The 13,342-nt window shown below is 40.4% G+C and overlaps 1 protein-coding gene across 3 annotated transcripts in view; it reads left to right on the forward strand.

The window, feature by feature from the left end:
- The window catches only part of KIF16B (kinesin family member 16B), a 292,796-nt gene that overhangs the window by 196,218 nt on the left and 83,236 nt on the right, over positions 1-13,342 (forward strand). For all 3 annotated transcript variants that reach the window (XM_008055925.1, XM_008055926.1, XM_021711308.1), the window contains one exon: positions 7,702-7,824. In XM_008055925.1, the coding sequence (XP_008054116.1) occupies positions 7,702-7,824 (123 nt within the window). The remainder of the gene's footprint in view (positions 1-7,701; positions 7,825-13,342) is intronic.

Raw genomic sequence — 13,342 nt, forward strand, 5'->3', positions numbered from 1 at the left:
TTATATCAGTTTACTATTGCCAAATAACAAACAACCCTTCAAATTTCAGTAGCAAATAAAAAGAAACTTTTAATTAATATTTCCTACTGCTGATTTGCAAATAAATTGAAGTGGGTCTGCTGTAGGGTGCAGGTCATCTGCAGCTCAGCCAGGGTTGGTGGGCTCCACATGTGTCATTTTGGGGTCTATGCTGAAGGAACAATAGCTATCATGGTGATGACAGAAGGACAGTCCTGTAAGCCTCTGCCTGCGTCGTGTCTGTTAACACCAATTGGCCAATACAAGTCACATGACCAAGTCCAAAGTCAAGGTGCAAAGAAGTACACACCATCCCCCAAGCGGCCCCAGTGAGACTGTGGATATGTCCTACTACTACAGGGCAGAGAAGAACTGGGACCAGTAATTTAATTTATCACTGATGCATGTCAAGTTTTTCAATTTACCACTGATGTGTTATGTCAAGTTGTTCCATTGAAGACAAGACTCTGATGAAACTTGTAGGACTTCTCCCTAATGGAAATGTTCAGGTACTGGAAAGAACATGCATCCTAGCTCTGTTAAAGTTTCCTAGTTCAACTTGTTTTCCAATTCAGACTCTGCTTGAATACTCCATGGATGGGCTCATCACTTTCTAACTCTGAAGCACTTTATTCACTGATAACTGCTTTTATTGTAAGATCATTCCTTTTGTAATCCCCCTTATTGTGATGCCCATCTGCAGAGTCTGTTCATCCATAGTACCTTTGTTAGCAGGACAAAATAAATGCATTTGGCAATCTGTATTATAGCTCAACCCTTCAAAGAGGACAGTTATCATCTCTCTACGTCCTCTGGTGTTTCTGCTTCCATCACCCTTCAGTCTCTTCTCTGTTTCTTACCAACACAGTTTCCAAACCACTACCATCTAATCTCTTGTTAAGGATACACCTTTGTAATTTGTTAAAGCCTCCTTTATAATGAATGGAACTAAATAATCTGATTGATAAGAAGGGAAGAGAGATTTGGTATCAATCACTCCTGCCTCTCAATATCTGGTTAACCTCTTTTGTTACTGAAGATGCAGCACATTACAATGAAAACAATTCCAGTCTTTGCTCATATTGTGGTTCACCATATCCAGAGTTCTCACCCGTGTTGTGCTCCCTGTGATATGTGCAATGATCCTACTGGGTAGAAGAATTCATATTTATTTCCTTTTCTTTTTTGAAATTTAGGCTCAGAAAGGATCACTGGGCTGAGTATTGGGACTTAAGTCTACACCTTCTTTCTCCAGAACATATATTTTTTCCATGGTGCCCAAAGCCATTTCATAGTCACTTTTTCTTAACATTGTCTGGGTAAATTTTTAAATTGATTTTTAAAAATAGGAATGACATGCCAGAAATGAATATTTGCAATCATTGCTGGGTTGATTCTCATCTGCCTTGTAAACTTGTTTTCTTGGAATTTCTAGATTAAAGGTTATTTCTGTCCATATGAGTCATTGTTTTGGGGGGTTGGCTTACACATTTCTTTTCAATTCCTTTGTTTCCTTGTTGTGGACCTTATGTCTCCCCTTTGTTCTCTGCATGTTTAGCTCCTTAAAGGAGAGCCTAGACACCATCATAGTGTGACTATGGTGCAGATAACCTTGTCTGCTCAGTGTTGCTCCATTAACTGGAAGTTATGCTCTACAGCATTGGTCCCCAACCTTTGTGACATCAGGGACTGGTTTTGTGGAAGACAATTCTTCCACAGCTGGTGAGTTGGGGGGGGGGTTCATCAGGCATTAGTTCTCATAAGGAGGATACAACCCAGATCCTTTGCAAGTGCAGGTCAAAATAGCATTCCCACTCCTATGCAAATCTAATGCCACCACTGATCTGTCGAATATGGAGCTCATTGGCCCTTAGTTCACCTCCTGCTGTGCTGCCCTGTTTCTAACTGGCCACAGAACAATACTGGTCCACGCCTGGAGGTTGGTGATTCCTGCCCTTTGGAAACTTGATAAAGGGAATTTACTCCCTCCCCTCCCATCCTTTGTTTTTTCCTGGACCTTATACATTAAGCACAGTTTGAACCAAGGACAGGGTTCAGCAGAAAATTAGTGAGTAAAGATCAGTGGTACATCTCATGAATAATCATCGATTCTATAGAGCTAGAAGGGAGAACACCTGAATTTCCCCAAGGGTCCTGAGCTGCCTGTATTCACATTGGTGGTGAGAGCCACTTAGCAGTTGTTGCCGTGTTACCAGCCAGGTGTATAGCTCTAATTAGAACCGTCACTATGTCATGTGTGGTTGGCTAAAGGAGGGACTGAAAATGTATATTGTGCTGGGAACAGAGACGGGATTAGTAATTTTGTTCAGTCTAATAAAACCTAGGTTCGCCTGTATTTTGGAAGTAAAGCTTAGATATAGCTTCTGGAGATGAGACAGCAATTCTTAGGTCTGACCTTGTCACGGTCTGTGTGTGTACTGAATTCAGCCAACTGGGACCTAGTTAGAATGTTGATGACTCCCTGTAGAATGGAGACCATTTTGTCCTCTCTGCAGAGCTGACAGTGATCCAAGAGGATATTAATGCCACTTCCTGTTCATTTCCTCAATGTGTTCCTTTTGAAAGAAACAGTCCTAGTAGAAAGAGAAGATTCTGATATGAATAGTTACGTATGTATCCTATGTTCTGCCTGTTTCTTTTGGTTGAGGACCTGACTACAATGTTTTGCTAACAATGGGAAACTAATATATTTATTAACATAAGACATTTCATTAAAATTTATCAGAAAACTATTTTTGTATTTAATTCCAAAAGTTGATGATGTTTCTTATGTATAGACATGTAATCCAAGTTACTAATTATGAACTTTTTCTTGACCTTTTATTTCTAATTAGAGCCCCTTCACAGTGCATTTAGAATTCTCTGGACTGTCTTATTATTCACCCATGCCAGGTCAGCTACAGAGGGGAGCTTCTAAACATACAGCCTTCGTGTTTCTTTAGAGTCTCAGAGTCTGAGACTGTTTTTTCTACATGAGGGGAAACCGTGACTGATTCCAAAATAAATAATGCCATAGAAACTTAAAAGCTCCCAAAAATAATGGGGTATAATGTGTATAGCACTTATTTGCATGTCTGTTATAAAACTCAAGATACTCAAATTATAGCCACTTTCACAAGAAATAAATATAAGAGACATTTATGCTAGCTTTCTTCCTTGCTCAGTATAAATATAGTTTGGGAAAATAGCAGGAACTTTTCACACCGTATCCTGTGTATTCAACATTTCTCATGAAGTTGACTTCATAAAATAATTTTTTAAAAATTACATCACATCAATGATTCAAGAGAAACACATTTTTTCACTTTATATTTTTTAATTAATTTATTATTATTATTATTATTATTTACTATTAGAGGCAAAGTCTTGCTATGTTGCCAAGGCCGGTCTCCAACTCCTAGGCTCAAACGATCCTCCCACCTCAGCCTCCCAAAATGCTGGGATTACAGGAGTGAGCCACCACACCTGGCCTGAAACACATTTTTATCTTTTTAATTTATTTATGCTTCTGCTCAGATTTCTACCATATATTTTACCTTTTCATTTCTGTATACTCATTGCTATTTAGTTCATATGAAATCAGTGAGATTGAAGTAAACCATAGCCAAGGATGACAGCAGGGACTCTGGCAGTATTTCTAGTCCCCAACCTGCTAAGTAATGAAGGGAGAAATATCTTTCTTTTCGGCAAAGGAGCCTGTTACACTTAACTGTCTGTTGTTTATTGGGGAAATAGTTCTGTATCCAGTCTAGAACCCTTTATTGGGTATATGCAGATGCTGGTGTCAAGAGCTGTCCTAAGTTGAGGTGAGCTACATGTCTGTTACAAGGTCTACTCACTCTCATAGAACTGGTCCCTACTCAGTTCAAATGCCCATTGATTTTGTCAAAACCAGGGATTTTTTTTTTAAAGGATAGGAACCTGAGCTTCAAGCAACTTTCCTCCCATTAGGGATTGATTTTACAGTGGTATATTCTTAGACATTGAGATCTTTCCAGATGCAAAATGCCTATCATCAGTTGTGCGTAAAATGCCCAGACCATTAGTTAGAGTCCTGTCCCATTTTCAAAAGAGACATAAGAAGAGAAAGTTAAAGGAGCAAATCTACCTTTAGAATATAATCCATCTGGAATGGAAGCACTAAAACTGCTCGAAACTTAATGCAGTTGAGAAAAGCTAACAGTCTCAGAAACTGCAAATACTTAGTAAAAGTTATCTTGTATTGCCAGGGCCTAGCCCTCCAGGTGGCACATATCTAGTTTTCAGTAAAAGATACCAACATTTGATTGTATATCCTAGAGGTGCCTTAAAGAAAAATCATTTAGAAAGTTAAGTCTCTATTGTTTAGTTGACAGAACATGCCTAGGCAGTTTGGGCAACATCTCTTCCTCAGTTAAACTCATGATATTTGGATGGCAGTATACATATTCATCATCCTTCTTACTCCATTCCCCCATCACAGCTTCCTAATCCTGCTGTGAGTGTCAGTTCACTTGTCAGAGCCTGCCTCTGACCTTATGTCCCACCAGGATGAGGTACTGTCTTATTTGCAAGTGAGTTCCTGCCATGTAGTTGGAACTTAATAAATGTGGTGCCCGTTACCGTGGATGGGGAGACTGAGGGGCGAAGAGGATGAGTGACTGTTACTCCAAGGCCAAGTCCTAGAGCTGAGACTGGGTTCCAAGTGTTCACCTTCTCTCTTTCTGAATCCCAAGCCCATTTTCGGTAAGAAGGAGATAAACTAAAGGTCAAGTTTCCATACCAAGTGCGTTGTACTTGTTTATATTGTCATCCACACCTTTTTGAGAACCTCGTAATTCAGGTGATCTTGAATGGTTCAAATATATCATTGGTGGTATCCCTAGAAGAAACCATGAAAAACACAAAGTTTGCCTTTTAGAGCTTCCCCCTCAACAAGTATGTGTGTGATAACCGTGTGTCTTGAATGACAAGTCAAGTAGACAGTTTGGAAAGAACTTTAATAATGACCCCTTGTCAAGTTTGTGTGATGCCTAGGAATATCTTACTATTTACTATTCCTAGTTGGTTGAAGGAAAAAAGGTTAATTGCCTTCTTTCCTGCCTTTCCTCCTTCTCATCTCTTAGGACAGAGCCTTTAAGTATTCATATGACTTATCTGCAAGTTGGCTGTGGCATTGGCCTTTTTGGTCAGTGCAAGGAGGGCCAAGGTTCTTTCTGGAGCAAGTGAGTCTTCCCTTGTCAGCTAGTATTATCCATTGCTGGTTGTTGCATAAGGTTCCTGCAGTGGCATGGCCCCTACTGAGGTTGTCCCTAGCTGCATATACTAACCCCAATGTCTTACACACCTGCATACAGAACAACAAATTGATTCCACAGGAGAGCATATCAGATGGAAAAGAGATTATGTTCCTACTTGAAAAATATGAGAATGGACCCACCCCATCCCAAAATTTATTTATTAAAAAATTGTGTATTTATTCTTCCATGCTTAAACTTCCGTCACCTTCAAAGGACTCTGTTTGATGCAATACACCCATCAAGTTGCTTTTTCCACTGCTCAAAAACAGTTTGTGAATTTGTCAGTTTGGGTGCCTTTTAGTGATTCTGTTGTTTTTTGTTTCGCCTCTTCCACATCAGTAAAATGTTTCACTTTGAGAAGTGAAACAAAAAAAATTTACTCAGGGTGCGATCAGGTGAATAGGGAGAGTAGAGGCACAGGGGTCATGCTATCTTTGGTCAAAACCTGCTGAACACTCAGCACAGTGTGAGCAGGTATGATTATAAATCACCCATCAAGAAATGGGCAAACGTGTTGAAAGATTCTACAAAAAAAAAATTCACTTAAACTGAATGCAGCCTCTCACAACAGTGCTAGCTGGTACACTGATGCCAGTGGGTTCCTAGAGCACTTACCTATCAGGGGAAGCCTGTGCTACAAGGAGCCAGCCCTTCAAAAGATAATTCCAAATTTGTTTTTGGTTCCTCCAAGTATAGTTACTAAGCATAACATAGAAGAGATCAGGACTTAGGTAGCAGAACAAAACTAAACCATGGCATTTGTAGTCAAAGACATTTCTTAACCCTGAATGTGTTCTTATTAATAAGACCACTAATTTATTGATCTGTCTTTTCACCTTTAAATAGAAAAACATATTTCATGTTTCAGGAATTATCAGCATTTGAAATATTTTGAAAGTGGATGGTCAGTGAGTTAAAAAGTCTTTAGCAATGCACATAGTGAGAAATCTCCTTTTAAAGAAGAATTTCTTAATGGTGTTTGACATCAGGGACAGCTAAATAGGCAGACCATTGTGATAAAAAATTAATTGTTCTTGTTTTGGGTGACCAGCCGCATGGGAAAATATTAAAGTGCTCTAGCAGGCTCTGGTAACTTCATATCATGCCAACATGTTCACACCATCAGATTGAAGGCAGCCATCCGAGCCAGATCCCATGCCCCTGTGCCCTTGAGATTTCATCCCTCACACAGCAGCTGTGCTGGGCCTTTCATGGGATGAGGGAGCTAGTCTCTACTTCCTTCTCTGTAGTCACATAAGTGGGTTTCTCACATATTCAACAGAGTTTCCAGCTTCTTAAAATCTGTGTATGTTTGAAGTGTTCATAGCTCAATTTATCTCAGTTTTAAATTGTTTAAAATTTCATGATAGCAGTGTAGTATACTGTAGTGTTGTAGACAAAAGTGGGCTCTAACTCAGCCTGAGTTCAAATCCTGACTCTGCCCCTCACCTCCGTCAAGTGGCCTCAGTCCTCAGTCTTGGGCCTATCATCTGATAAATCAGGTTAACAGTGGTTAATACTTTATGGCAGGATTGTGAGAATTACACAAGCCAATGCGTGTCAACTCTTTAATGTAGTTCTTGGCAAATAGTAAGCATTCAAAAATGCTAACTGTATTTATGTTTCTGCTTATGTTATTGCTACTACCTCAAAAACATTTTCTTTTGTTTTCTAAAGCCTCAAGTTAGTACAAATAATAAGAATTTTTCAGAGATTTCCTCTTGCTCGCACTCAAGGACTCATGTTCAAGATTTATATTTTTCATAATGCCTCTTCCTCAGACCTCTCTGTCTTCCCGCTGCCCAGACCATAAATATTTTTCAGAGCCAAGTTGATTATTAATCAAATGGAGCCTAAAAAAAAAATACCTGGGATTTGTTTAATTGTAGTCAGAAGAGATTTCCACACTACGTTGGCTTATAAAAATGCCTAAAAGTTAAAAATGAAGTAAATTTGACTAAAATCTCCAGCTTTTGCTGCTTTAGGTACAAGCCATCTGATAGTCTGTGAAGAAAAAGTTTGTCAGATGGTCAAGACTTTTCAGAAAGGAATCTAATTTATATTGAATTTTTTGTTAGGATGTATAATCTGTTCCTGTTCTCATTTGTTCTTATAAATTGGAAGGAACTTCAAAGCCAAACAACATTTTGTAAGCTTTTGCCCTACCCTCTTGGAATGGTGGACCTGAAGAAATGATCTTTTGTTAGGAGAGAGGCTCAGCATTTCCTTCTAAGAAAACCATCATTTTTCTAAGTAAACTCTACTGGTTTGATGTTCTTTTCTCAACTTGAAATACATTTTCTCCCTCCTACCCAAGCAGGGCATTTGCAGTGGAGTGATTTTGGTTTCTTTTTGTTCTCCCTATCTGATGTGCCTTTGATAGCGGATGGTTTCTCGCTCTTTGGGTGCAAATCCGGATGATCTGAAGGACCCGATTAAAATTAGTATTCCACGCTACGTCCTCTGTGGGCAAGGGAAGGATGCGCACTTCGAGTTTGAGGTCAAGGTAAGTGTCCCTGCTTTACTCTTTGGAGAAATGGAGACTGGAGGCTGTACAGGGCTTTCTCTGTCTTTTTTTGCAAGAGAAGATGAAGCTACTTGTGGATATTTTGTATTTAAAGACATTGGTCATGCCCTTCTTTAAACCAGTCTGTGAAACTCTAGTCTGTAACACATGAATGAAAGTTGCCTCATAGCAGTGGTGGTTGGTGAGTCAGACAGATGTAGATTTCCTGTCATCTACCCCACAGGTAGGGTGACCACCTGGGTTGCCTGGGACTTTCCTACTTTCCGCCCTTAAAGCTTCACACCCTAGGTAACCCATAGTCGTGAGCAAAATAGTACAGTTGGTTGCCCTATGTATAGGCGAAGGCTCAGTTTTCATTTCTATACAAATGAGATTAATAATATTTAGGTCATAGGGATATCAATGCATGTATAGTGCTACTTCCCATGGCTGGTATGTTATAAACAGTAAATTACAGCTCTTGCTGTTATCACTACTGCTGTTTTTGTGTTGTCTTTCTTTTATTAATTAGGAAGCTTTCCTAATCTGTTTCAGATATTATTTGATTTATATAACTTGGTTTTTTGGGGTTTTTTTTTTTTTTGATAAAGTAGGATTTATTGATAGGACAAAAAAGCTCCCAGAGTGGGAGGGGACCCAGAGGAGTTGCCCTGATTTATATAGCTTTTTAGGAAGAAATGTACCTGATTCCTTACATCATGCTTTCCAAAATGATGACTTCGTCTTCTTTCTGATTTTTTTAATTGACTCAAAACATTGTACTAAATGTTGCTGGCCACCATCTCCTCCTCAAGGAATTAAAAATAAATCATACTTCTTGTTCTCATAGCTTAGTGAAGGTATTGATATAATGAAGTCCACTAGGGTCACCAGTATATGTATGCATAAGGGTGTTCTTGGAGGGGGTTTTGTTCAGGTAACACCAGACTGGGAATCTGGATGCTGAGCTCTGTAGGCTCTGACTCTGCTGCAGTTTGCTGAGTGGCCTTAAGTTCTGGGCATCAGTTTCCTCATTGGTAAAAATGAGGGAATTGGATAAGACCAGCATTCTCCAAATTTTGTCTTATCCAAGAAGGCCCTTTATTCAAAGACTATCTTATGCAGAAGGACACAGTGAAAGGCAGAGAAGCCTGAAGCTGCTATGAAGGAAGGGAGGGAGCGAGGTGGGAAGGAGGAGCCTGGAGCCAGCTTCCCCACCAGCCGACCCCTGATGCAACTCAGGGGAGCCCTTGGGTGCTTGGGGATCCCTCCCTCCAGGTATACATGTTCTTTCAGTCTGAGAATATAATGTAAATCATTTCTTTTCCAGGTAATAAGGTTTTTAGATTTTTATATTCATATGCTTAGTTTTTGTTTAAAAAGAAAAATAAACCTGGGCATTAGTTTATATATTTGAGGTTTTGTTGAGAAAGCATGATATCTATGTTTTGTTGCCATTGTTCTTTATTGATTCGATTCTGTGGTTTCTTATTTAAATGTCACTCTACATCCTTGATCTGTTACTTCCTACTGCCCCTGACCCAATACCTAATTCCTGGTTAATTTTTTTTTCACTTGTTTTCAACTATTCTAGTTGTATGTGTATGTGTACATATATGTAATTTTATATACATAAATATAAAAATAATTTCTGAAGCTGTGTTTGCATTATGTCTATAGGGTTTTGAGTTAGGCAGTAGAGACTGGCTTCTGTGAGCTCAGAATGAGAATTCTCCAATGCATAGAACTCACAGCAGTGAAGGACATGCAATGATTTTCATTGGTGCATGGATTTCTTTTTCTTTAACAGATAAATGTATTAATGAAATACAGTTATTAAATCAATTTCATGTGTTGAACTTGGATAAAGAAGATACTTTTTTAAAAAAATGCATTGATTTAAATAAAAATTACAAGCAAATAATAGTCCACATGGTGTGCAGATATGACCAAAGTTGTAAGGATGCTCTCAAAGCAAGTTAGAGATACCAAATATAGAAAATCAGATGAGGCTTTCTGGAACCTAGGCTTCCACTTCAAAATACATGAAATACAGATCCAAAGGGCTCTGCTTTCTTTGTGTTTATCAAAAACAGCTCTGGGAGCATGTCACTGTTCTGCTTCCTGTTTCTGCTTATCCGAGGTGCTGTCATCATTAGCACCGGGAATGTGCTAGCATTAGTGTGAAGGTTCTAGTTCTCCGTCTAAGGTCTCCTCACGCCTTCACAGGTAGGGATGCCAAGGACCTCCACACCTATATGGGTGCCCCGTCACAGAGGTACTAGGACTAGTACTAGAAACAAACATGATGGGAATGTCATCCCTCCCCTAAGAAAGCAAACAAAACAGCCTAGCCCAATAGTTTCTAATTTAAAATTAAATTTGCCAACCTTTTCCATCTATCATTTGGATAGTTCATGCATATCCCGTTTTCTAGAATAGTCACACTTATGATAATATTTTAGCTACCACTAAATTATTCTCCTAATGAACCAATGATTTTAAGAAGACTAAGGTAAAAAGTATTACTTTTAAAAGACTATTCTCTTTAGTTTTAGACTTTTTAAAATGGAAAAACCTGATGCTAATGTGTGTGTATATATGAAAATATGATAGTTTATATTATTGTGTTTATAGTTTAGAAAAATCTTTGCTGCATCTCTTTTTAAAAAATCAATTTTTGGTTTTCGTCATCCACTGTGATGGTCATAAAAGGTCTTCTGGGGTCCTGAGTGCACACAGTGAGGTGCTGTGCCCTCTGTGACCAGCAGGGCTGGGTCTTGATGCCCCCCTGATGTAACACCCCTGTTTACCATACAGCTTGTTGGTATCACTGCCAGCTTAATCAGGGGCCCAGCTGATTTGTGTGAACACGTAAGGGCCTACCTGGTGGGTCTTCACTGGCTGTGTTGACAGGCCCCAGAAAGTCTGGGAAGGAACTGGCATGTAGGAGTGTGACTGCCCGGGGTTCTTCCCACAGCTTCCCCTCGCCCTTCTGATCCCCTCTGCTTCCGACCCTCATCTCCCCACCCTTGTTAAGTAGGACTTATTAGTTATTGAGAGCATTCCTTCTTCCTGGCTGTTTTCATTTTTCTTCCCAATTTGGCAGCTCCAGTTCGGTTTGTTCATTGCTGATTGAAATACTCGGGAGCCTGTGAAGGGAATGGTCCAGGGCAGAACAGGACATGCCATTTAGGGGAAGGGAGAAGGACAATTGGGATTCCCAAATACTCATCTTCTGATCCCTGATGGGACCTGAGGAGGTTTCCATCACTGCTTTTTAAAATGAGAGTGATAGAGCTTTCTATTAAACTGAAACGTACTTAATTTAAAAAGATCATCTTTCATGCCTGCTTTATTTGTGGGGATTAAAAACAATATTCTTTTATGAAATACCTGTGAAATGGTAGATAGGTTTTGGTTGTTTGGGCTCATTTAATTTTTTAAATCAACCATGTTGAGGTGCAATTTACATACAGTGAAGGGCACACATTTTAAGTGTGGTTTGATGAGTGTGATATGTGTGTGTTCCTATGCAACTAGCCTGCAGTTGAGACTGAGAACTTTGCAGTCACACCAGCAGTTTCTCCTGCCCTTTTGCAGCCATGCCCACGTCTGGGCCCTCTGCAACAACAGACAAGTCACGTCTATTCTAACATGTCACAGATGTGGCATCACGTGGCGTTTATCTCCTGTGTCTAGCTGCTTTTATTTAACATGGTGTTTTGGAGATTTATGTATGTAGTTAAGTATATCAGTAATTTGTTTCTTTTAATGCTGAAGAGCATCCCATTGTGTGGATAATACCACAGTTTGACTATTAATTTATCTCTTGTTGGTGTCTTAATGTTCTTACCTGATGATGCAGAAAATTTCCATTTCCATGTGACTGCCCCTTCCCCCTTATTTTACTGATTCCAGAAGTACACATGCCTGGGAACCCCTGGATCCTGTTACCCTTGAAGCCGTACCTTCCAGGGGTCCTCATAGCACATCCTCCTGGAACCGTGTCCACAGATGCATAAGAGGTACATGTCCTGCCGATTGGTAGCAAAGACAGAGGTGGGCGGGGAAGCTGAGGGGTACATCAGGTTTCTCTCAGAGAAGAATGTGTTCTGGGCTGAACAGGCTGCAGTCACCTGCCTATCAGCAGAAAAAGCAAGCTTGCACTCAACTGCTGCTGCCATAGGTCCTGCCACCCGCTGGCCCACAGCAGTCATCCTAAGACTACTTTACACGCATCTCGGCCACTCACTGGTGCATGACATCAGTCACACTGCATCGTGCATGCCATTTTCCATTAGCCGGGAACTTGGTGGGCAACATTTAATTTTAATTATTTTATTTTACTTTTTTGAGTCAGGGGTATCACTTTGTTGTCCAGGCTAGAGTACTGTAGCATGATCATGGCTCACTGCAGCCTTGACATCGTGGGCTCAGGTGATCCTTTTGTTTCAGCCTCCCGAGTAGGGACCATAAGTAGTGCACACCTGGTTAATTCTGGGAATCTGCCAGGGAAGTTGGGGTGGGGGGAACACACCTCATCAACAAGGGGACTTGCATACTGGACATTTGTATACCTAACTCTGAATTGTACCCCACATCTTTAAAATTAAAAATTTTAAAAGTATACATTTTGTAGACAAAATCTCGTTGTGTTGCCCAAGCTTGTCACAAACTCCTGGGCTCAGGTGATGCTCCTGCTTCAGCCTCCCAAACTGCTGGGATTACAGGTGTGAACCACCTCACCAGGCCCATTTAATTAAGTTACATTTTGCATGGTATAAAACACAGGCCTGGAAAATCTGTGATTAGGTCTGGCAGAGGCTGTCACACTCTTACGTCATAAAAATGAACTGGCATTTGCAGCATTGCTTGAAATTCTATGCATTTTGCTTATCAACATGGTGGTATAAAGAAATAAGCCAATATGGGTGTATTTTTATATATTTTCTTTACTGAGAGTTTCTATTCCTGTAAAAACTGGAAGTATTCTGTACAAGAGATTGTCTTCTGTCTCCTTTTTGGAGTGGTCACTTGCAGTAGTGTCCTCACACTCTCCATCCCGTCTCTGGTTACTCCATAGCCAAGGTCACAGCTCACAGTCATGTTGCCCTCAGTCAGGTTTTCCAGTTGTTGTGTCTGTTGCTGGTCTTCCCTGTGGGCGTCTGCCTCCTGGGCTCTCAGCCTCCCATGCAGCAGGCTCCCAGGCCCACCCTGTGCTAGCTATCATGGGCACCCAGCAGATTACTGAGCCTCGGATGCATGCCAGCCTGACTGGTCACAAGGCTGTCAGACACAGGCTGTCTAAGCTTCGAGGATGACTAAGTGATCCTGTGCCCTTTGTAAAATGCCCCCTACACCTCCCTGTGCTCCATCTACACTGATGGAGTCCATCAATAATGAGCCTCCCTGCCCTTTGTTCATCTATACAATGAGGCTGGTGACTCTTAGTCATGCTAGGATAGTGTGGGCACAATGAGCTTCCTGACTGTGTTTTAGTCCAAGAATGCTGACC

Source organism: Carlito syrichta, unplaced genomic scaffold (assembly GCF_000164805.1).
Source record: "Carlito syrichta isolate Samal-C Ts95f unplaced genomic scaffold, Tarsius_syrichta-2.0.1 Scaffold302032, whole genome shotgun sequence".
Taxonomy (NCBI): domain Eukaryota; kingdom Metazoa; phylum Chordata; class Mammalia; order Primates; family Tarsiidae; genus Carlito; species Carlito syrichta.